This window comes from Cervus elaphus, chromosome 14 (assembly GCF_910594005.1).
Source record: "Cervus elaphus chromosome 14, mCerEla1.1, whole genome shotgun sequence".
NCBI lineage: Eukaryota > Metazoa > Chordata > Mammalia > Artiodactyla > Cervidae > Cervus > Cervus elaphus.
Window position 1 is genome coordinate 8,267,009 of NC_057828.1, and position 25,082 is coordinate 8,292,090.

At 47.1% G+C, this 25,082-nt stretch overlaps 1 protein-coding gene across 3 annotated transcripts; it reads left to right on the forward strand.

Annotated features, from left to right (window-relative positions):
- The first annotated feature begins 6,374 nt into the window (after positions 1–6,374).
- On the forward strand, positions 6,375–14,679 carry IL19 (interleukin 19). Of its 3 annotated transcripts, none has more exons than XM_043924279.1 (6): positions 6,375–6,512; positions 9,586–9,732; positions 9,873–9,938; positions 12,188–12,340; positions 12,450–12,518; positions 14,135–14,679. In XM_043924279.1, exons 2-6 carry the CDS (start codon positions 9,589–9,591, stop codon positions 14,243–14,245), a joined length of 543 nt encoding a protein of 180 aa, XP_043780214.1. In that variant the 5' UTR covers positions 6,375–6,512; positions 9,586–9,588; the 3' UTR covers positions 14,246–14,679. The 3 variants fall into 3 exon arrangements, with proteins under 3 accessions (XP_043780214.1, XP_043780215.1, XP_043780216.1); XM_043924280.1 differs by having other exon boundaries at positions 12,453–12,518; XM_043924281.1 differs by having other exon boundaries at positions 9,876–9,938.
- The last annotated feature ends 10,403 nt before the right edge of the window (positions 14,680–25,082 follow it).

The window sequence follows — 25,082 nt, forward strand, 5'->3', positions numbered from 1 at the left end:
AAATCTTTATCTTCTCTTATAGTAAGCCAATAGGGAGGCCTGGCGTGCTGTGGTTCATGGGGCTGTGAAGAGTTGGACACGACTGTGTGACTGAACTGAACTGATGGTAAGCCAATAGTGCATGCGTGCTCAGTCTTGTTAGATTCTTTGTGACCCTATGGACTGTAGCCCACCAGGCTTCTCTCTCCATGGAATTTTCGAGGCAAGAATACTGGAGTGGGTTTTCATTTCCTATTCCAGGGGATTTTCCAGACCCAGGGATCAAACCCACATCTCCTGGTGGGTTTCCTGCTACATTAGCAGGAAAATTCTTTACCACTGGGCCACCTGGGAAGCCAATAGCTCATTTCTAAAATGAAGAGTTCAGAAACAGAATAAATGTGTGTTCTCTAGAATTATGAAGCTATATAGCAAAAGGGGACACTGAGGGTTGACAGCGGTTGCCTACCGGTCCTAGGGATGGGGACTGGGCAGACTGGGGCAATGGCCTGCAGGTTTGCATCATATAAAAGCCATCTTAAATTCATACATGGCTGAAAAAAAATTACATACATGGAAATCTTAAATGAAAAATAAATTAGAAAATACAGTAAAATGCAACATAATATCCTAGGGTCTGTGGTCAGGAGAAATGACTGTTTAGCTAAGGAAGTGTATGTGTTCACATGTCATGTTCTTATAAAATTCACAAAAGGAAGGTAAGTTCAGCTTAATCAGTTAAGATCAATGTTCTTTTCTACTCCGGCCTCCCTCAGGTGACACTGAAGAGATCAAAATAACTTGGGGATCTGAGTAAGGAGCTGTTGACTGGGGATGTATTTGGCCCTTTGTTGTTGTTCAGTTGCTAAGTTGTGTCTGACTCTTTGGACACCAAGCTTCCCTGTCCTTCACTATCTCCCTGAGTTTGCTCAAACTCAAGTCCATTGAGTCAGTGATGCCATTCAACCATTTCATCCTCTGTCACCCCCTTCTCCTCTTGCCCTCAATCTTTCCCAGCACCAGGTCTTTTAAAATGAATCAACTCTTTGAATCAGGTGGCCAAAGTATTAGAGTTTCAGCTTCAGCATCAGTCCTTCCAATGAATATTCAGGGCTGATTTCCTTTAGGGTTGACTGGTTTGATCTCCTTGCTGTTCAAGGGACTCTCAAGAGTCTTCTCCAATACCACAGTTTGAAAACATCAATTTTCTGGTGCTCAGCCTTCTTTATGGTCCAACTCTCACATCCATATTTGACCCTTAGAGAGATGTATTTAGATGGCTTGGAATCACATATGTGTGTGGTTAAGATACTGCTACCCATCCTGGTGTAAGAATGGCATCCAGGAATATTCCTTCCAGTTGTTGTGCTGACTTTTTTTTTACTGGAAATGTGTGAATATTGGAAGAGAAGCAAAGTTTGAGATGTTTGGAGCCAGAAAAAAATGTATTGAAAATTCTTCCAGCCATTGAACACCTAAAATTATAAGCTAAATATTTGGTTTTCATTAAAATCTAGTAAAAACGGAAACATTTACTCAGTAATGCAATATATACAATTATAAATGAATCACATACTTTTTTCTTTTCTAATGGGAATCTCGTGAAGCAAAATTTATGGGAATTTCTGTGAAATTTGTAGGGCACAAACCTATAGCATCTTTCATGCATGCCAGCTATCACTGACCAAAACCGAATTTTGAATAACCATACCAAAGGGAAGACTGACTTTTTAAAATCATCTTTACAGAAAATAACAGTTAAAAATTATTGTTATAGAAGAAGCAAACAAAGAGGTATCAGGTAGTTCGGTTCTAAAAGTGTTTGAGCTATCTTTCTCAGTTGTGTGGTGTTTGTGGTATTTGTCAGCTTTTTGAGATTTGTAATTTGTCACAATTCATTTTTCACTCTTAATAAATATTCACTTTTGTCCCTAATTTTGAACTTCTATTTTAAAATTCCTTTTCTTAAAGAGCAGCCCGTGAGCCACAGGCCTCATGTGTCCGGCCCTGGCTGGGGTTGAAGTCTGTGGAGGGCTCAGTGGAAAGTGGCCAGATTTAACAAATGAAAATACTGGATGTTCAGTTAACTGTGAATCTCTGGTGGATAAACACTGAGATGTGTTTATCTGAAATTCAAAGTTAACTGGGTGTCTCTGTATCCAGTCAGTGGGAAAGTGAAAGAAGCAGAAGTCAATCAGGTGGGGTGGGAAGGGGCGAGAAGAAGGGAGAGGCTTCCCAAGAAAGTTACTCTGGGCTGAGTCTTAAAAGCTGAGTAGGCGTTTGCAAGGCAGAAGAGCACAGAGGGGGTGCTTTCTAGGCGAGCTGTGGAGGCTCATCACAGGAGCTGTGGCTGAAGATGAGGTCAGGGTCCAGGCTGTGATGGGGCAGAGTGTCACGGGGAGCAGTCTCCTTCACCCTGAAGGCCCCAGGACCACGTGGGGAGCTTTTGGCGGGGGAACACCAAGACTGGGTTTGTGTTTTAGACAGTCGGGGACCTGGGGGCGGATGGGTGGTTGGGGCTGAGACCAGGTCAGCGATCCAGGACAGAAATCGGGAGGTAGCACTTGGACTCTTTCCATGACCCATCCCTGCTCCCTCCACCAGTCTGCACAGGGGCTGTTTCTGGGCCATTGAACCAAAGAACCCATTGATGTCAAACAGGACCTGAGGCTCTGGACCACCAGGTGGCAGCTGAGAACCTTGGGGGTGAAAATGGAGAAGGAAAGGCCAGGTTGGTGGGGGACAGGTTCCCAATGTCGGTCTGTGTTTCCCTCCGCATCAGCAAGGGGGGGGTCAGTTTGAATTTCCTCAGGTCATCAACTTCCTAGGTGAAGGCAGGTCAGAACTGCTTGGCTTGGGAGACTGACGTCGCCTCCCCTGCTACACAGGCCTGAGGCTCCCCACTGTTCAGTTCTGGTCCACCTGGCCCTGGGATGGGAAGGCAGCATGGGCTTAGGAAAGGCTGGAAGCCGGGGCAAGGAGGTTTGAGAACTGCATGCCGTGTCTCTGCCGGGTGAAGGAACGGCTGGCTCGTGTCTCCACTTGTTCATGGCTTTAATGGGAACGTGGGACTGGGTGCTCTTTGATGTCTTTTCTGACTCTCATTTCTGAATCCCAGAGAGAGGAGAAATGGTTCAGGTTTAAGGTGGCCCAGGAGAGGGGCTGAAAAAGTGGAGCAGGAAGACCCTGCGTTCACCTCCTTCCACCAACACACCAAAACTACAACTATTTACAGAGCCATTCAGTGAGAACACAGAACTGGAAATTTTCTTTCTTTCTTTTTTTTTTGCTTTATTTTAAAAGTAATATACAATTAAAAACATATTATTACAATCCAGATACATTTATCAAGACATTTAAAATTTACGTTCCTGAGCATATATCTCTATGCTATATAGTACGTCTTTGTTAGTTATCTACTTTATTATATACAGTAGTGTGTATATGTTAATCCCAACCCCCTACTTTATTCCTCCTTCCTTTTCTCTGATAAGTATGTTTGTTTTTTACATTATACTCAATGTTTTGTAATAACCTATAAAGGAAAAGAATCTGAAAAAATATATATATGTATAATTGAACCACTGTGCTATATACCTAAAACTAAAACAACACTGTAAATCAACTATACTTCAGTTTAAAATATAATAAATAAAAAGACAGAAGAGTGAATAATCATTTATTTTCTTTCTAAATCTGCATCTACTTCCCAAATGAACTATCCATTCATCAATATCAGTATTTCTTTTACAAATTCTTCCTCTGTCATACTTTCTAGTGTCATGCAGTCCTTACAACTGTAGGGTTTTCCTCATATATCACAGAAGTTAGGCATATAAACCTAAGTCATTTCCTCCAAGTCACTCAGTAGGGCTGCACCTTGCTCAACTCCATGGCACCTCACTCCCATGAAAGGCACTGGGCGTGGTGGCCCCTGGGGTTGCACAATGCCTGGCTCACTTCTTGTCTGAGCTCCAAGACGTGGCTGTTAGGAGAGGCAAACTCTACCCTCTTATGGAGAAGAAACTCCTTGGCAGCATCTTGAATGGCTCATGGAGTTGGAGTGGAAGGATAGGGGATTAGAAAGTGTGAGAGAGCTGTGTCCAGCACACATCAGACTCAGAGCATCTCCATCTCGGTCTCTGGTTTGCCTTCGTTTTGTCTGTGTCCCCATTTAACAAACAGGCCATAGAGCTCTGGGATCCCAGTGGTGGGTCAGCTGGCTCTGGAAGACCCAATTCTAGACCAGACAGAACCCACATCTATGGGTCAAACCCACTGCTTGATTGCAATCCTGGGAGGAATACCATTCCACCTCAATCTGTATTCTTGTCTTTTCATATTAAGTGTTAGTAGTGGGGCTTAGGATGGAGAAAAATAATTTCTTATTGTCCCTCTTTTCTCCTAGTTTAGGAACTGAAAGGAGGGTGCTGTAAAATTAATAACAAAGCCTATCATTTTCTAATCGCTTATTATTTTCCAGGCCTTGTACTAAAGCTTACGTTTAATCATGTAATCTACACACCATGCCTGCATGGTGAATGTTCATCAGCCAAAATTAGCACCATTTTGCAGATGAATAACCAGAGGCACAGAGAGATTAACTGGCTTGCTTCTGGTCTGACAGCCAAAGCAAGCAGAGGCAGTCAGCCTGAGTTGGCTGACTCCAAAATTGCAGTCCCAGTTACTATGATACAGTGTATACTGGAGTGGAGCTATGAACACAGCACATATTTTTCCTTTCTCTACAAGCTTCCTGATGTGACATCTTTGTCCTGAAATCAAAGTTGGATGAGAACACACAGTCTGAGCATAAGGTGATGAATACAGGCTAAGAGTCAGCACAGACAGTGTTGCAATCCACTCACCATCTGTGAGCTATGAGCCTGTAGCTCAGGCAGTGCTGGGAAAAACAGCATCCACTCCTTGCCCGTCTCCCTCCCAGGAGAAGCAGGAGTGAGGAGGGGGAGATCTCTGGACTCAAGAGTAGCTCTTCCTCTCCTCCCCAGAAGGAACAAAGAGACACTAAGTCTTAAAAAGGTGTCTTCTCCTTTTCCAGGTGCCTGACACACAGCATCAGAATAAATAATACTTATGGAGTACTCACCAGGGTCAAGTCCTTTAGATCATTCAGAACCTCACAGTTTATTTTTACCTTCAGGGCGGTTTTGAGTAGCTTGTCCAGTATCTCACAGAGAAGAGCGAGAGCCAGGGTTTAAATCTAGAGCAACGCTGTGACCACTACAATCGACCGCTTCCCTCAACGTGTACGATTTCATTAAGTGCAAGATACTGGACCACAAGACGTCCAGCCCCTGTGGCTCCACTTCCTGGCATCTTTGCCCATAAATTGTCCTCAGTGTTCCCTGTCCCTCTTTCTTCCCCTCTAGGGCCCTGCCCACCACTTTGTCTCCCCAGGCTGGCCACAGAGCACATTCCATTCCAGCTTGTCCAAAGGGCCCATGGAGTTTCTTATAATCACACCCCATCCCCAAGCTGTTTCATTTTGCTAAAAACAAGCTCTGTCTGTTTTGGGAGTTCTTGTTTGGAGAGAAAAATTTTTACACCCTATCTTTTTTTTTTATCACCATAACCCCAAACCCTGATTCTTGAAGAACTGGCGGTGTAGAGATTGTATTAAAAAAAAAAAAAAGCAATTTAGATAGAGTCTTCTGGCCCAAGATCGAGGATTCTAGTCTCTGTTCCCGACCTGCTCCTGGCTGCTAAGCTCCTCTGCCTCGAAGTCTCATTTTCTCTCTCTGCATTGATTAAGAAAGAAAGGACTGTCCAAGGGACAAGATGGAGAAGAAAGAGAAGATGCCCAAAGAAACCCTCACATTTCTGCGAGAGGAAGAAAAAACCCTCCTGACAAAGTTAAACAAAATAATGCACGTAGAGCCTTTAGCTAGCACCTGGCACAAGTTAGGTGCTGAATAGCTCGGGCAGAGGGAGCGGACAGGAGCCGGGGCACCTGCAGAGTCTCAGGGCTGGCTGTGACGGGCGTGGCTGTCAGAAGATTGCTTTCCTGACGTTGCCTGCAGGGTACAATTGGTGACATGCCACAGCTCTCAGGAAAGTGATCTAACTTGGATTTTTCTGTATGGACACAGAATTGCAAGAAAATCTCATTTGCATAGAGTTGGGGAGCTCATTTTTCCTAGAAGCTGCCTGTCAAGACTGAGAAGAAAGACGCATTTCTTAATAATGATTAATCAGCTGTATCTGAAAAGAAAAAGAAAACAATTCAGGAAATAAGATGCTGAGGAAAGGTGGGGAAAGACGATCTCCCCCCAGATGGACCCACCCAGTAAACCCTGACAGCATTTCCTTGTGTTCACCTGCATAAAAGTGACCAGCCCTTTCCAAGTGGCAAGGAGTGCAGAGAGAAGGCATAGGGGTGGCCCTTGAGCACCCTGTGAGGCGAGGCTCGTGGCGTCCGTCCTGAGGCTTTGCTCATCACCATCCCAGCCCTCTTCCTTCACAGCTGCAGAGAGGTGACCTGCAGTCACTGTGAGCGGCCTACGGAATTCCAGGTGCTGGGCGTTTTGTAGAATGGGGAGGGGTGTTCCGGTTGAACTTTCTAGTCTTTTCTTCTCAATAAGTAGAGAGCCAGAGTGGGAAAGGAGGAAGGAAGAAAGGGAAGAGGGAGGGATCTATTTTGTTTTCAGAAACATGATGATCTTACTGAAGTTTTATTGAAGTGTATTGATTTACAATGTTGTGTTAACTTATGCTGTGCAGCGGAGTGATTCAGTTACGTGTATATATATATACTTTTTCATATTCTTTTCCGTGACGGTTTATCACAGGATATTGACTATCGTTCCCTCTGTGACACAGAAGGACCCCGTTGCTTATCTGTTCTATATACAATAATTTGTGTCTGCTAATCCCAAACTCTCAGTCCTTCCCTCCCCGACCTCTCTCCCCCTTGTCAACCACAAGTCTGCTCTCCATATCGGTGAGTCTGTTTCTCTTCCATATATATGTTTATTTGTGTCATATTTTAGATTCCACATAGAAGTACCTCATTTGTCTTTCTCTTTCTGACTTACTTCGCTTAGTACAATAATCTCTAGGTCCATCCATGATGCTGCAAATGGCATTATTTCATTATTTTTTGTGGCCGAGTGATATTCCATTGTATACATCCATTCATTTTGTCAATGAACATTTATGTTGTTTCCATGTCTTGGCTATTGTGACTAGCGCTGCTGTGAATAAAGGGGTGCATGTATATTTTTTAATTATATTTTTGTCTGGATATATGCCTAGGAGTAGGATTGCTGGATCATATGGCAACTCCTTGTTTAGTTTATTGAGGAACCTCCATGCTGTTTTCCATAGCTGCTGCACCTATTTGCATTCCCATCAACAGTGTAGGGGGCTCCCCTGGTGGCTTAGATGGCAAAGAATCTGCCTGCAATGTGGGATCCCTGGGTTCGATCCCTGGGTTAGGAAGATCCCCTGCAGAAGGTGATGGCAACCCACTCCAGGATTTTTGCCTGGAGAATTCCACGGACAGAGGAGCCTAGTGAGCTACAGGCCACGGGGTCACAAAAAGTTGGACACGACTGAGCAACACACACACACAGAGCAGTGTAGGAGGGTCAAGGCAAAGAATCTAGCATTTACTATGAATTTGTTTTAATTCTAAAAACTTCTAGGAACTTTACAGTATATATATTTTTAATCATTTGCAGTTATTAAGTATATTTTTAAATATAAAAAGGATCACTGGCTCGGTGGGACCTGGCAGAAGTTTGCTCCTGTCTGTCTGCTGCAAGGGGGCCTGCTGGGTCTCCTGCTGAGATCTAGGGGGTGGTGCTGTGGGTGGGTGGTGCAGGGGTGAGGGGAGCGGGCCACCTGCCCTCTCGTCTTGGTTCCGCTCAGTGGCCACGTACCTTGGCCAGGTTTCTCCACCTCGATAAGAGTCAGTTCCCCCTCAGGTAAAAAGGGGATGGAAAGAGAACCACCCTCAGAGGCTGGCTGAGAGCATGAGATAACTATGGAAAATACTTGGCATGGGGCTCGAGGCACGAGGGAGGCATGATAAATGTTAGCTACTACTATTGCCTGAAATCAGACGAAATCGCTGGAATCACCTGAGGGACATCTTTCTCCTCTGAGGCTCCCAGTGGGGGTGAGCAGGCAACACCCCACTGCTTCTGAGAGTTGTCAGCAGAAAAACTGTGCCCCCTTTAGTCACTTGACTCCCCAGAAGCACCCCAGTTGTCTTTCGAGGGGAGAGAGCTCTGGGGGATTCTGTTGCCTCCCCTGTCAATGGGGTCTATTTCCTTGTTTTGCTAGAAACGGGTTGCAAGAAAAGAAATCAAGCTATTTAGCATAATGCCTGCTCTCCATTGAGGTCTCGGCGTACACCTGTCCCTTGCTGGGAATGCTCTGAGTTAAGGAGAGGTGAGGGAACACGGTTTTTTAAGCAGGAGTTACCACTTCTCAGCTTCTGGAGAAGAGCCTGGGACTCCGGAGGATGACCCAGGGTCGGGGAAGAGGGGGGAACGGCTCACGCTCTCCCACAGGTGTGGTTAGAAGTGGGGGCGTCCACAGCCCCTAGCTGGCTTCCTACGCTTGCGGCGCCCCCCTCGTCCACTGTGGCGCCCACTGCGCTTACACAGCACACACGTGGCTGGAACCGAGCGCTCAGTTTGTACCCTGGATGACGCCGGGCAGAGGCTAGTCCATGCACATGTGTTGCCCTCTGACTTCTTTTTAACGCTTGGCTCTGTTTGTGAAATGTGTGCTGGTGCTGGGAAAAGTCAGAGGAGGATAACTCAACAGGCTGTACAATCAGGCTTTGAGCACTTTTCTGAAGATATATTACATGACACCACTGAAAGTGTTTCAATGAAAGGAGACCAAAGACAGAGGCAGGCGGGGGTGGCAGGGAACTGGGTCTGGCCCTGCCAGCGCACCCCTGCACCTCCTGGCTCGGTGGGTGATGGAGGGGAAGCCCCACCTTGCCATCTGTGGGTCCCCCTCGATACTGCTGCTAATGGGTTATTAGATGCCCCATACCTCCCTTTCCCATCTTCTTCCGCTGGTGACATCTTCACAGTTGGCATCAAAGGAATGATTTTAAGCAGTTACAAAATGGGGATGTAACTTAGTGGGGATATAATAAAAGATGTCTGCTATTTTGAGGGCAAACATAAAAAAGTGAAATGTGTTTTATGGTTTTTTCAGATCTGTTGCCTAATTTCTAGGGCATATTACCAACCCTGTTTTTCCTATTTAATTTTTTTTTTTATATTTGTTAAAAAAAAAAAAATGCTTCTCACCCCTGTTGAAAACGAGCCGTGTTGAGTCATGTGAATGATTTACACACAAGTTCACTCCTTGAAAGTTGGGAGCGCTGCGGATCAGGCTTTACGGGGGTGGAGCGGGCGCAGCGAGGTGGGGGGGGGGGGGGGGGCGGGCTAACTCAACTGATTCAAAGAAACCGGAGAAGGAGACACATGCCCCGAGGTCCGCAGGCTGGGGTCCTGAGTCCTGCTTTCTGGGCTGCCCTCGGGCCGGCCTCGCGAGGTCCGAAGCGGACCCAGTCGGGGTCTCCTGGCCGGAAGCTCACGTCAGCCCTCCCTGCAGGACATGAAGGCGCCCTGCGTCTCCCTCTGCCTCCTGGGTGCCGGGCTCTTCCTGTGCTCAGCGCACGCCCGAGGCCTCAGGAGATGCCTCATTTCCATGAACTTGCACCGTGTGGAGGAGAGCTTCCGAGGAATCAAAACAGCCATTGTGAGTGCGGGTTTGGGGTGAAGGCGTGGGAGCGTGCCTCACTTTACCTTAGCGTGACAGCCAGTTTCTGCTCGTCACCTCGGTGTCTCTGGAGGATGTCAGGTCCTCACGGCTTGTGTCTGTCGTGTTTCCCTCCGCAGCAGGCTAAGGACACCTTCCAAAATGTCACCATCCTGTCCCCGTCGGAGACCCTGCACGGCACTCAGGTACGGCCTCTGCTCGCTCCTCTTCTGCGTTTTGTGGGGAGCGGCCCGGGGCTGAGCGGGAATCCGCGCCCTGCGCGCCTCTTCGCTGACCACCCCGGACTCTGAGGCTCCGCCGACCCCTCACGTGTCAGCTGATGTGCGAGGCTGTGCTGGTATCTCAGGGAACTTGAACCCCAGGGAGGGTGTCCACCCCAACAGGGATTAAGGTGTCACATGCCTGGATGGGGCAGGACGTCTATGGCTTAGAGTGACTTTGGGAGGTTTGGTGGGGAAGCTGAGACAATGAACAGTGTCTCAAAAGCTGAAGAGGCTTGGGGTTAGTGGCTAAAAGAAAGGAAGGGTTTGGGGAGAATAGGTGTGTAAGGTCAATGGAAATACGTGCCAGGGGACAGAGAGGCGGCCGGGGTGAAGTCCCTGGTGGTCCAGTAAGCAGGACTCTGCTCTCACTGTTGAGGGCGTGGGTTTAATCCCTGGTCAGGGAACTAGGATCCCGCAAGCCAAGAGGCGTGACAGAAAAAAAAAAAAAGAGGCAAACTTGAAACTCAGGCTGAGCCTCAGCTTTATTTATTTTTGGTCCCATCGAGCGGCTTGCGGGATCTCGGTTACCCAGTTGGGGAACCTGTGTCACCAGCAGAAGCAGCGTGGAGTCCTAACCCCTGGACAGCCAGAGAATTCTGAGCCGTGGCCTTATAATACAGGCCACAGGGAGTTCCTGCAGGTTTTCGAACTAGAGCGGGTGACCACAAAGTCTTTTAGAAAGACAGCCTGGTGATGTTCTTTACGATAGACAGCTTGAGGCCAGAAGGCAGGGAGGGAATGTCTAATTGCCAGACTAGAGGTGCTGAGAGTCCGTGCGTTAGAAAACAGTTGACTTATGAGGTGATGATTCACTTCACAGAAAGGGCCAATGAGAAGTACCTTTAAAAGTGAGCTTCTCCAGTCCTTGGTAGCATTTAGAGAAACCCAGTTCTTTCAGTTATTTATGTGACGGAGTATAAGGCACAAGATCACTCTTCTAGGCAGCATTAGGCTCCTGATTTATTTATGGTAAACACAAGGAGCCACTTCCTAAATTCTATTCTAGTCAATGGTATAGGAGACTTACAGGATTTTATAGCTGGAAGGGACCCAAAGGCCATCTATTGTGAAACCATCATTTTCAAATGACCAAATTGTCGTCTTGGGAGGAAGAATGTCTAGTTAGTAGTGGTTGTCAGAAATAGACTCTCAAATCTCATGCCCCTGTTTCTTCGTCCTCTCAAGTTGATGGCAAGTGGTCGATGAGTATACAGGTCATTGTCATATTTATTCTCTTCCCCTCTCCCTCTTTGATGAGACAAAGGTTACAACTTTTTACCCCTTCGGTGAAAGGAATTAGAAGGAACAGAGGAAGAGGAGAGGTTTTGTGTTGCAAGTTCAGTTTCCATCCAGGAAAAGCTACCTGTTGGACCAAGGAGGCTTTGCTGCTTTAATGCTAATGAAGATATAGATGCACCATTGCTATAGACCCTTCTTTTCTCAGACTGACCTATAAATCTCCTACACTGGCTCTTAGGGTGGCGTGCAAACTGCAAGAAGGAAACTCTGGCTGGCCAGTTGCCCTGAGCCATGCCCAAGGAAGTCAGGAGCTTTTCTGAGGAGGACCTGCCCAGATGCATGCATTTCTGCAGCTGTCAGTTTCCATTTTTGCATATCTCCACTCCAACCAAGTGATCCCTGAAGTTTAAAAAGAACAGACTGGAGGAGAGAAGAGCAGTCATCACACTGAAATGAATATGTGCCTAGCACAAGCCTGCCATGCAGCAGTCACTGAGTAAACACCTGTTAGTGGCTAGGGGATGTTACAGAGACGCAGACTTTAGCACAATGTAAGGAAGTGCTTTTCAAGAAAGCTGCTCAGACATCGGTCCTTTCAAAAGGGAGGTGTCTGATCCCTGGAAGCAGTTAGGCAAAAGTTAGTGATATGTCAGGGATGCTACAGAGAGAATTCTAGCCTATAGCTGGGCTCCACTCCTTGTGAATATATCTCCTGGCCATGTGAAAAGAGGGTAAGAACTGCAATCTCTTCTTGGTGACTCTGTCATAAGCAGCTTTGGTGTCATAAGAGGACACTCTGAGACCAGTACAAATGTAAAAAAATGGCTTTTAGTTATCTCACTCCTTGTTGCCCCAACCCAAGCAGGCTGCTTTTGTCTCTAGGATAATAAGAGAAGAGGTCCTCCGGGGCTATCCTTAATTTGTGTCTGTAGCCCTTAGATGTATGCTGCGTGACCAAGAACCTCCTGGCATTTTATGTGGACAGAGTGTTCAAGGACCATCAGGAGCTGAGCCCCCAAATCATGAGAAAAATCAGCAGTCTTGCCAACTCTTTCCTCTACATGCAGAAGACTCTACAACAATGTGTGAGTCACCAGCATTTGCTTGCTGTCTGCCCCATGGAGCCCAGGACACGCTGGCCCTATGTGGCCTTCTGAAATGGTTCTGATGGATGCTATCTCCATTTTATCTCAGCAGAAGCTGTGTCACTGCAGACAGGAAGCAACCAATGCAACCAGAATCATCCATGACAACTATGATCAGGTAAGGGAGGGGGAGAGGACAGGGAAGGTGGAGATTCGATGTAGCAGCCTGAATGGGCAGCCTCCTCCCTGCTCAAATTCATCCATTTACCCGACAGTATTGATGACCGGTCTGCCCAGTTCTGTGTCTGCAAAGAGTGTGTTGGTCTTACCTCATTTGTTAATTTCCTGGGCTCTCCTTCCCCATTATGCCTCCACCGTTTTCTTTTCACATATCGGAACTATGTTCAGATCTGAGGGAAAGCACACACCATTTAAGATGAGGCAGAGGGAGGCTTCCCAGGTGGCGCTAGTGGTAAAGAACCTGCCTGCCAATGCAGGTTAGATGTAAGATATGTGGGTTCAATCCCTGGGTCGGGCATGGCAACCCACTCCAGTATTCTTGCTTGGAGAATCCCAAGGACAGAGGAGCCTGGCAGGCTGCAGTCCATGGGGCCACACAGAGTCGGACACGACTGAGTGACTTAGCAGGCGCGCACAATGCAGAGGGAGCAAAGAGCCCCAGTGAGCTGTAAGCTGTTATGCATGAAACGTGCTACCTGGTAGCGTGTTTCTGCATCACTGTGTCTAGGAACTGTCATCAGCGTCCTGTGCGGTGATGAACAGCACTTCTCATGTAGGTGTGGTTGTTGTATGCGCGCCTCACGTAGAGGTAGAGTTAGCATGTCTCTTACCTGCGTCATTTAGAGATTCTGTTGAAGTGCAGATTCTGGCTGGTAGATCTGGAATGAGGTCTGAGATGCTGTGGTTCACCCACACTCCCGGACTGAGCCAATTGCTTTGAATAACAAGGAGCTGCAGGGTCTGTTCAGAGCTCTTCTTCTTGGTGGAGAGGCTCCACAGAGTAATATCACGATGGCTGAAATTCATATGGTTCTTCCTGTGAACCAGGTATTAAGTGCAGTAAAGGTATTAGCAGCACTTATTCCTTACCACAATGCTACAAGCCATTGTCTATATTTAATAAATTAGAAAACCAAGACACAAACAGGTTACGTAGTTTAACTTTATACCACAACCAAGTGATGGAGGTAGGGCTTGATCCCATGCCATCTGGCTCCACAGGACATACTTTTGTGTCTTACCATCTCCTCCACTCTGCTGAGGTAGAGCTGGAATAAGTCAGGAGATTCGGCTTCCAGTCTAACTCTGCTACCAGTCGGCTGCGTGATTTTGGGCAGGACACCTCCTTAGAGGCTGCAACGTCCAACCCTGTTCCCCCTTCTCACTGCTGGGCCCCTCGGGGACTGCGGCTTTCAGGGAGAGTGGCAGTGGTAGCCCGAGCTGATGAGAACAGGAAAGTAAGTAAGCAGAGCTTCCAGAAAAGCAAGTTTGTCTGTCTGTTTTTTTTCTGTGAAATATGGAAAAAGAAAAACAGAGGGCAAAGAATGAAGCACTTCTTATTTTGTTTATAAGTTGCTGACATGATGTAACTGTGTGTTTGTAGAAAACAATTTAGGTCATCTGTTAGGAAAATAATTTGGGGTCTGTAGGCCCTGCAGAGATAATGGTTGCATAAAAAGCAAACCTCATGGGGACCAGAACATGGGGCAAGTGACTAAAAACTATGGTACAGCTCAGAAAGGCAGGGTGTGATGACGATTTGCACGGTTTCAGCTGGAGGTCCGATCTGCTGCCATTAAGGCTCTGGGAGAGCTGGACGTCTTTCTAGCCTGGATTGACAAGCATCATCGAGGAACTTCCGCTGCCTCAAGACAAGGAACCTGATCTGGGGGGATGAACAGCCCCTGAGAGGCTTCTGGTGGGGGACAGCCAACTTTGAAGGGGAGGGAGACGGGGGAGGCCCTGTTTTATGCAAATGAGGGTCTTTTTGAGGGAGTCTTCCTACTTGTTTGGGATTCTCTTCTCTGGGCTGAGGTGTTGTAAGGGGAAATTCTGGGTTTGAGCACACCTCACCTTGTGGCTAAAATCTCACTGGCTGGGCCCAGCTTGTCTGATCTCACCTGAAGGTATCCAAGCAGTCTGCTGTTTTTATATTTGTAACAAAATATGTCTGTTGTGAGGTCCTGTGGGGCCATCCTGGAGGGAGAGGGTGGGCTTCCCTAATTTATTGTGAAGTTTCTTATCCCATGTCTGTGATGTGAGCTAAGCGATATCCTGTGGTGCATATTGTACTGACTGGTTTTTCCGAATAAATTCTGTTCTTTACCAATTAGTGGAAGTGTTTTCTGTTTTAGGAAGACCAGTCAAGGACCATGAATGGAGACTATGAGAAATGAAAGGGGCCTTTGGGGAATTCCCGGGTGGTCTAGTGGTGAGGACTCTGAATTCTCACTGCGAAGGGCCTGGGTTCAGTCCTTGGTTGGGGAACAAAATACAAGTCATGCAGTACTGCCAAAAACAAATAAATAAATTTAAAAAAAAAGAAATGAAATGGGCCTTGAAGAACAAAAACAGATGGGAAGACTGAGGCCTAGAAAGGGGTAAGAATTTACTCAGAGTGAGTGAGGAGTGAGTACAGGGGAGGGTTTCACACTGGGCTCCACCCAGCGCCTGTGCTCCACGTGAGGATCGAGAGGGTGGACACAGGGCTCTACTCATGACTCCTTGCCGTCTCTCCATTTCTGATCTCTCTTTCTCTGTGTTTCTGTCTTTTCTCTCTGTCTCTCTGTTATTGAATGGGGTCCCAGTGCTCATGGCTTTCAAAATCAGTACTCACAAATGTTGATGTAAAGGAAAGTTGCCTTTTATTCAGAATGCCAGCAATCTGGGGACAGGATGGGTCTCTGCCTCCCCCAAAAAACCACCTCTGAAGATTCTGCTCAGCCGTAAAAGCTTTTAAAGGGAAACAGGGAAATAACCTCAGTTAATCATCGAGATGGGCCGGTGTCGGGGGTGGGGGGTGGGGGCTGGGGAGGGGGGGTCAGAGTTGTCACCGTCCCCCACTGTGTGCAGGCTTGTTGACCCTGTCTGACCTTTCTTATTTCTTTAGATGTTATCTTGTTCACACCGTTTGTTCAAAAGATCAGTGAAGGGGAAGCTGGGGAGGAGATCTGGTGATGTGTTAATTACTTATTCTTTACTTCTATTTCTTTGATCTATGGAAAGAAACAAGTTAGACAGAGTACTCTGTGATCAAAAGATGTGCAAAGCGTGCCAGGGCCAGAGGTGAGCAGAGCATGGGGGCCTGGTGTAAGGTTAGTGACAAGAGCGGGTGCCTCCTGCAGAGAGCTCTTTTCCTGCCCAAAGCTGCCTACGTGTCTGTCTTGTCTCTCCGTCAATTCTTTCTTATTGCTCCCAACCTAGATATATCTTTTCAGGCCCTAAATTCATCACCCACGGGTATGTATGTGGAGTTGGAGAGAAGGTATTTCTAACAAAGGGATGGTTGTCATGGTGACAAAGCTGAATGACTGTAGCCCAAGGCAAGAGGAATTCTGGGTAGAGGTGTTCTGGTGGAAATGGGCACCAACTTCCAGCAGACAGGCCTCAGATGGCTACTGACAGTAAGAGCCCATACTTACTGAGCAGCTGCTGTGTGCTGGATGCTGAAATCAGTGCTTTACGTGTACCATCCTGGGTCCTGCACCTATAATGTAACTGGCTGGCTGAAGCAACCTTTCTTTATTCCTACCTGGGAAAGAGAGTTCATAGAACAGGCTTTAGTGTTTGAAGTCAGCCAGTCCTGGCTCCAATCCCGTGTGACTCTGAGCAAATTACTTAGTGTCTCTAAGTCTCAGTGTCCTCGTGGGTAAAACGGAGATAATAACACCGGTCTCCAAGTGTCGCTGTGAGTTAGGAGTGAGATGAGGGCCCCGCAGCCCTGCAGAGTGGGAAGCCGCACGTGTTGTGTAAAGAGTGCCGAGTCAGGAATCACAGTCTGGCTCCAAGTCTGCCGTGACGCGCCCAGGACAGGTCCCCACATTGCTTTGACCCTCAGTTGTCTGCAGTGTGGATACTGACCCCTGTGCTGTCATGTGAAAGCCAGAGCTTTATGATGGCCTAAGAAGCCCTCATACCTGCACACACTGCCTTCCCAACGGTCTCCTCGTACCATGCCCCCACTTCTTGCCCAGGCTCAGTACCCCTTGACCACGCTCACCTGCGTCATGTTCCTAAAACACATCAGGCTTGTCCTCACTTAGGGCCTTTGTGCTTTGCGTGCACATACACACACAAGCCGAGATAGGATTAGGAGAAACCTCCAATGTTATGCTGGGATGGGATTAACAGGCTATTAAGAAGCAGTGTTTACAGAGGACTCAGCCTTCTCAAGGTGGCCTGGCTGGATGTCCATCCTGAGCTGACTGGATGATGGCAAGGCCAGCTTCATGAGAGCGTGTCTTATCTTCTGACTGCCCCGGGTGTGTTTCCCACAGATACCTGCACGGCTTGCACCTCCCCCTTGTTCAGGCCTTTACTCAAAAGGTATCCTATTTAAGCATAAACTCCCCCATTTCCACCTTTAGCACATCTTATACCCTTTCCTGGCTTCCCCAGCATCCTACTTTATCATATCTGTTTCTCTACTCAAATGTAAGCTCCATGAGGATAGGTTTGTTCACTGCCTGGCACTTAGTGTTACATTCACATTTCATGAATACATGATCTAGATGAATTAACACAAAAATAATGGCAAACACTCCTTTAGTGCTTTTGTAAGCCAAGCAGTCATCTAAGTAATATACATAATGTAACATATTATGAATATATATTTCATTTTAATTTTCAAGGTAGTCCTATAGAAATGAGAGTGAAATAAAATGAAAAAGGCCCCCTCTTTGAATGTTGACCATACAGATCGTTGAACCTTGGGGAAGAACCTGGACATAGAGGTCAGGAAACACCTGATGTCATACAGATCATAAGCGGCAGAGCCCGGCTTCCAGTCCCCTCAGCCTGGTTCCAGGGTGAGCTTTACAGTCAACAACAGTGTTCAGGTGTTGAGCACTTATTACGTGCCAGGTGAAAATACTTCCTTTTTCTCCTTTACATCGCATGATAATCCTCTACAGGAAAGATTATTAACAACCCAATTACACAGATGATGAGGCCTGAAGCTTATCGAGGTTCAACAACACAAAAAGGGTCACACAGTTAGTTATGGAACTGGGGTTTGTTACGTTAATTAAACAAGGAGACCCTTAGAGTGAGGCGGCTGTGATGCCCTTGGGTGGGTGGGGGGGAGGGGTCTGTATGAGCAAACCAAAATCTAAGCCTGCAAATGCCTCAAGGTTATGAAATAAAAACTCTGAGGACCAGTCACTGAGAGCCAACTAGATGTTACGCTGCAGCCGAACAGCTTCTTCCTTGGCTTCTGCACCTTCTCTGCTTAGGTCCTTCCCAGCTGGCTCCTGACCACTGAGAGCTCCTAACCACTTGCAGTTTGGCACTGCTGATTCCAAGAGATTTTTGTTCAAATAAACTGGTAAAAACAATTTTTTAATGTGCATCAGTTTATCTTTTAACAATACCCAACGCAGGTGTTCTACCCCACCTTGCAAGCATAGTGGACAACGGAAGAGGAGCTTTATCGGCATAAGGAGCTGTACCTACAGGAAAGAAACATTGTTTTATCAATGGATGTAAAAGTAGAGGAGGAGGAGATGGAGTCAGAGAGCAAGAGAGAGGAAGAACTATTAAAGGAGAAGTGTCCCCCGCCCCCATATCTCCCACCTGCTTACTTCACTTTGACTCTCGCTTGCCTGTCTTTCCTTGCTCTCCTTCCAGACTTGAAGAATGTGTCCTGGCTCTTGTGTAGTCCACAGGGGGCATGGCAGAGAGTTATGCTTTTGTTCCTTGGTGTTATTTTTTGTTGGTGTTATTATTTATTGAGCACACAGCTGGGGCTTAATAAATGCCTGCTAAGGAACCAAGTATACAATTCTCTCCCAAACCATGCCCTCTGAGTCCTTGATTAGCTCCTAGGAGGCACCCTTGAGAAATCTGGGGCTCACCTTCCACAGCTCAGGTGCAAGGGGAGGGAACCCATAGCCTGTGGCAGGACCCTGTGGTACTTTATGTATATGGCCTCACTTCCTTGTGGCTCAGATGGTAAAGACTCTTCCTGCAATGTGGGATACTTAGGTTCGATCCCTGGGTGGGGAAGAGAGTCTGGAGAAGGAAATGGCAACCCACTCCAGTATTCTTGCCTGGAGAATTCCATGGAAGAACCTGGAAGGCTACAGTCCATAGGGTCACAAAGAGTCGGACGCGACTGAGCTACTAACACACTAAAGCTCAGAGGATCGGAGGAGGTTGTAGGTCTCATTCCCTTGTGACCAGCAGAGGCATCTGAGACTCAGGGAGGTGGGAGGACTTGCCTGAGGTCACATGGCTGAAGGATGGCAGGTCCAGAAAGTGAACCCAGGTCTGATCTTCCTGGATCCAGTGCTCTCTCCCCTTGCTGCTGGGGAAGTTCACTTTGTTTGGACCAAGCTATCTAACCCAGAGCCCCAATTGCTACACTGGCTGCCAGCAACACAGATCTTTAAGCCCAGCTGCATAAAAAGGGGCCTGGACTTGCCAGCAACAAGCTTGTGAAGTTACACACATATTTATGGACCAAAAGAGAGGGAAGAAGCAGAGGCCGATTTCTGAAGGTGTCACACGATGTTCCTGGCACTGCTGAGTCTGGTCTCCTCCTGGAGGACACTCTAGCCTCCTTTCAACCTCCAGGGTGGATTGCTGACAGCCACACATGCTCAGGGCAGCTGTCTTTTGGAACAACGAATTTGCTAGGAAGTTCAGCTGGTAAAGAATTTGCTTGAAATGCAGGAGACCCCGGTTCCATTCCTGGGTCGGCTCTGATCCGCTGGAGAAGGGATGGGCTACCCACTCCAGTATTCTTGGGCTTCCCTGGTGGCTCAGGTGGTAAAGAATCTGCGTGCAATGCAGGAGACCTGGGTTCAATCCCTAGATTGGGAAGATCCCCTGGAGAAGGGAATGGCTACCTACTCCAATATTCTTGTCTGGAGAATTCCATGGACCAGAGAAGTCTTTAGGACTACAGAACATGCAGTCACAAAGAGTCAGACATGACTGAATGACTTTTACACTTTTTTGTCCAAATGGATAAGAGGATTGGCTTTCATGTGAAATCCTGGTCCTGCCACTTGTCGTGTGACCTTGAACAATTTACTTAAACCTGTGCCTACCTTTCCTCATGTGTATGGACTGTAATAAGGATTCAAGATACATTTATAGTAGCTGTGTAGTCGGTGCTCACTAAAATGATGGTTGTTATTATTTAGGCATTTTAACTTTTTAAATCTTATTTCCCATGAAACACCATTGTCTTGGGAAATCTTTCTTCTTACATGTCTTTTTTTTTTTTCAAACTAGCAAATATGACAAGGCAAAAGGCACTGGCCCAGGCCAGCTGTGCTGTCTTCTGGGTCTGTATTTCCCAGACCCAGCTCTCAGCTGGGCCCCCACACAGGTGCTTGAAGTTTTATGTGGCCAGCCAGGCCAGGTAGCCTTCCCAGTTCTCCTGCTACTCAGACCACCCCCTGCAGCCTCTCCTGCCCACATCCTTTCTCTGACACAGACTCATCCCAGTGTGAAACTCTTGCCTTGACTCTCCCCAACCTTGTTCATGCCTAACACAATCCCGGGTGCATCCAAATCACCTGACGTCCTCTGCAGCTGCGTACAAATGCCCCTGCTCAGTGGCAGAAGCCAACTGATCATTCCTGGAGGTAGACTCAGGGGTCAGCATGTCATGTTTGGCCAAGGATTTTCAGTTCAGTTCAGTTCAGTTGCTCAGTCATGTCCGACTCTTTGTGACCCCATGGACAGCACGCCAGGCCTCCCTGTCCATCACCAACTCCCGGAGCTTACTCAAACTCATTTCCATTGAGTCAGTGATGCCATCCAACCATCTTATCCTCTGTCGTCCCCTTCTCCTTTTGCCTTCAATCTTTCCTAGCATCAGGGTCTTTTCCAATGAGTCAGTTCTTTGCATCAGGTGACCAAAGTATTGGAGTTTCAGCTTCAGTATCAGTCCTTCCAATGAATATTCAGGACTGATTTCCTTTAGGATGGACTGGTTGGATCTCCCTACTATCTAAGGGACTCTCAAGGAGTTTGGGGGAGGATATATTCTTAAAAGGGGTTCCCAGGTACCACTGGTGATGAAGAACCTGCCTGCCAATGCAGGAGACTTAAAAGACATGGGTTCAGTCCCTGGGAAGGGACGATCCCCTAGAGGAGGACATGGAAACCAGTTCCAGTATTCTCACCTGGAGAATACCATGGACAGAGGAGTCTGGCGGGCTATAGTTTATAGAGTTGCAACGAATCATACACAACTGAAGAGACTTAGCATGCACGCATATTCTTAAAAAGTTGTTATGAGCTCTAGAGCTAGTCTGTACACTTGCAGCTCTGTTATGGAAACTTAGCCCAGTCTCAGGTCTCTGCCATGGAACCAGTGTCAGTCAGGACTGAATATTGTGAAAGAGACCTCTTCTGTGTGGCCTTCAGGCTTGGTTCAGGCCCTGGGACCAGGAGAGGTTTCAAAATCCAGCTTTCATACCAGGAGATAAGTTTATCTCAGCACAGCTTTGGTCTGGATGTCTCCCTCTGGTCACTTTCCTAGATACTCAAAGAAGACTCTGTGCCTCAGTTTCCTTATTTGGAAAATAAAGAAACTATGCTAAGGGTTGCCTAAAGATCAACTTCTCTGATAGCTCAGTTGGTAAAGAATCCACCTACAATGCAGGAAACCCCGGTTTGATCCCTGGATTGGGAAGATCTCCTGGAGAAGGGATAGGCTACCCACTCCAGTTTCTTGGGCTTCCCTTGTGGCTCAGCTGATAAAGTATCCGCCTGCCATGTAGGAGACCTGGGTTCGATCCCTGGGTTGGAAAGGTCCCGTGCAGAAGGGAAAGGCTACCCACTCCAGTAGTCTGGCCTGGAGAATTCCATGGACTCTATAGATCAAATGAGTTAATATTTCATGAAATGTGTAGTGCCTGGCACACAGTGAGTGCCATAAACAAACAACAGAAGAGCCTGTAGGCACATCCTGTTGCTTTCCTCCTCTAGCCCAGCCTAGACTTAACTTCCTGAGAACCACAGTCCCACCGCCAGGGCAGAAATAGTCTTCCTCCTGCTCCTTCTTCACTCCTACCCCTCACCCCCATCTGTGTTCCTGGGACCCAGAGTGATTTTCGAGTTCTTGACATAACAAATATCTTGGCATCCATCCCTCTCTAGATTAAGTTCCTCAGGGATAGCTATTTTGTGAATGGCTGCACTCAGTAAATATTTAGTTTTTGAATGAATGAATTCAAAGGCATGCAGCAAAGGCAACTCCAGATGTCTAGGCAGCTCCTTCTTGGATTCTTGGAGGAAGCCTATTGCTTTGCCGTTTGGGTTTTAGAACATCTCTGGCTTTCTCTTATCCTCCAGTCAATGTCCCTGTCTCTCTCTGGTCTCCCTGGCTTGGGTTTCGATTTTGCCCAATTGCTGTTTTACTGTCTTTATATCCTGAAGCCTGAAGTTCAGTGACTCCCCCTGCACTTCTAGGCCCTTTGGATATCATGCTAACCTGAACCCCAGCTTTCTTGGGAGCAATGTGATCCAATAGCCCTGTGAGTGGGGAGAAAGAACCTCCTCTCCCTCACCTCCTCACTGCCTCTAAAACACCCCACACACCTAACCCAAGAAGAACAGCTGAAGTCTTGATAAGATACCCCTGAGACCGGGTGCAGATGATGTCCCTCAGTGGTCACCCTGGAGTAGTGGGATTACATCCAGATGGCTAGAAGTGAAGTCTTTTGTGAGAGTAGTTGGCATCAGAGAGCTCAGTCTCTTTGCAGGGAAACAGTGCATGAAAAAGTGCTTTGAATTTAGTTAAGAAAAGAAATCAATAAGCAATTTTGTTGAGTTCCTGGGATGTGTGTGATGATATCTAGATCCTGAGCAGCTTACCAAAATAAAACAGTCACTGATTCTTTAGAAATGAAGTCTGAGTGCAACATCCTCAGAATGTTGTTCACAGTTCATTGCATTTTGACTCTTTTCAACCTTTTTCAAAACCTACCGCCTTGCCCTACCCAACACCCACAGAAGCACTGTCCTCCAGGCACCAAAGTGCTCTCTGGTTTCAGGAATTTTGTTGCAGCTTTTCCTGCTGTAACGAACAAAGGTCCTTCTGCTTCTGCCTCTGTCTCTCCACCCTCAAAGCTCATAAAATTAGTTCTTCAAATCGTCACTCAAACTGGACTTTCTCCAAGTAACCTTCCCTGATACATTTCTTAGCCCTTAGAAGTCATCCTGACACTGCCTTCTCCCTATGCATGTGATGAACATAGACCTGGAATTGTTCCAGGAACATCCTGATAACAAACATTCCCATCATCCTTGTAACAGCCTCATTCTTCCCAAACTGCCTGTCACAATTGGGAAACTATGGTTACTATACCCACAGGCCTTTGCATCTGCCATTAGAACAAAGACTCTTAACCTTTTGTGTGCCATGGGCCCCTTTGGCACACCAGCAAAGCCTATGGTTTTGAATAATGTTTCTAAATGCATAAAATAAAGTATATAAGATTGCATAGGAAATCAATTTTATTAATATACAGCCCTATCAAAATATGGAAATGACAATTGGTATTATATAATAAATGTGCTTCTCTATAATGCATTAACAAGATCTAGCAGTGGGCCTACAAATTATTGACATTTCTAAGTAGTGATGTGTGTTGAGATATCTAAAACCATAATGGGACACAGAATATCTGTGATTTCTATCAGCAACAAAGTTATAGGCACTGCTAATAATACCACTGTAGTATTTGTTTCCTATCCTCTGAAATTTGAAAAAAAAAAAAAAAAAGTTAAATTTTGACTAGAGGTTAGTGAAAAGATAAGATGTGGCTTTTTTCCATTCTCCTTCTGCCAGATTAGGAACTCCTATATTAGAGCATCTCTTCTGCTCACCCTGCCCTGAGGTCCTGGGAGAGGTCCCAAGAGATTAAGCCTGTTCCTGCTGGTATTCATGGGTCATCCAGCTCAGTGTCCACACATGGGAGACTTGAAGTTTGTTTTGGGAATTAAAAGGAAAATTGAGGACATCCTTATTCTCTTCGGTGAAAGAAAGTGAAAGTGAAGTCGCTCAGTAGTGTCCGACTCTCTTGCGACCCCATGGACTGTAGCCTACCAGGCTCCTCCACCCATGGGATTCTCCTAGGTGAGGAAGTGAAGTCTCTCAGTCGCGTCCGACTCTTTGTGACCCCATGGACTGTAGCCTACCAGATTCCTCCCATGGGACTTTCCAGGCAAGAGTACTGAAGTGGGTTGCCATTTCCTTCTCCAGAGGATCTTCCCCACCCAGGGCTCGAACCTGAGTCTCCCGCGTCTGAGCCACCAGGCAAGTCCACCTCCTAGGTGAGGAAACTTAATTCAAGCTCCTGTCTGGATTTTTGTTCCCAGACTGGGTGTCTAGGAGAGGGTTTTCCCAGGGGCTCCCACTTTATAGACAGGAGGGGGAGGAGTTAGCCAACTTTGGGGGACCCAGATACGTCAGAGGAAATGTCAGGAGAAAGGCTGGCAGCAAGTCGGGCTGGTTAGACAGACAGGATGGAAAAAAGCAGGAAAGGGAAATGACGTCACTCACGCTGTCTGCTTTGAGGACCGGGAACTGACAAGGCAGCTTCGCAGGGAGTCCCAGCAACTCCGCCCACCCCCACCCAGCAGGGAGGCCGCCGAGGCCGCAGGCGCAGGCGGGGCGAAGCTTCTCTGCCGCAGGCCGGAGACTGGGAAAGGCGTCCACCTGCCCACCCAGGGAGCTGAGTCTTCCTCCAGTAGAGCCCTGACTGCTACGTGTTTCCCTGCAAGGTGATACATCGGGCAGGAAGCCCAGATGCCAGCAAGTGTGATGTCACCACACACAGGGAAAACCCTAAACTGTCAACTCAGGACTTGCCATGGGAGAAAAGGAGTCGCTGGGTTTCCTTTTTTGGTTTTTTAGAAAATTGTTTCCTGCCCAAAAATGGCTTGGTTAAGAAGCCGAGTTTATTTCAAAAGAAATAACTCTTTCTCTCCTCTGTCTCTGAAACTGTGTTTCTGAAAGTTAGCTTGATGCACTCGTGAAATGCACCCCCTATTTCTCTGCCAAAGTCACATCATCCCCATCCATTCCAGCTGAGCCCTGACAATGTGCTCTGCATGCCGGGGCCCTTGAAAATCTCCTGGTTAGTGCAGAGCTATGACCATGTCTCTCACTCTAAGACTCTTTATGGTGCCCTCTTGGCCTCGGGGCAAAAACAAATTACAGAATCAAAAGGCCCAGCTGAAAGAGACTTAAGAAATCATTTATTTCTGCACAACTCACAGATGAGGAAACACGCTCAGAGAAGGGAAGTGATTTCCCCAAGACCACACAGTGGGATGAGGCTGAAGCTAGAGCTAGAACTTCGGTTTCTAGACTTCCAGTCCAAATTGATATCCTTGGCATGATGTTTGTGCTCCTTATTGATGCAGCCGTATTTCCAGTTTGATCTGCCACTGCTAGTTCATCCGCCTGTCCTCTAACACCTTGTGAGCTCTGCCGTCCCAGTCATCTCTCTGCTGGATGTCCCTTGCTGGACTC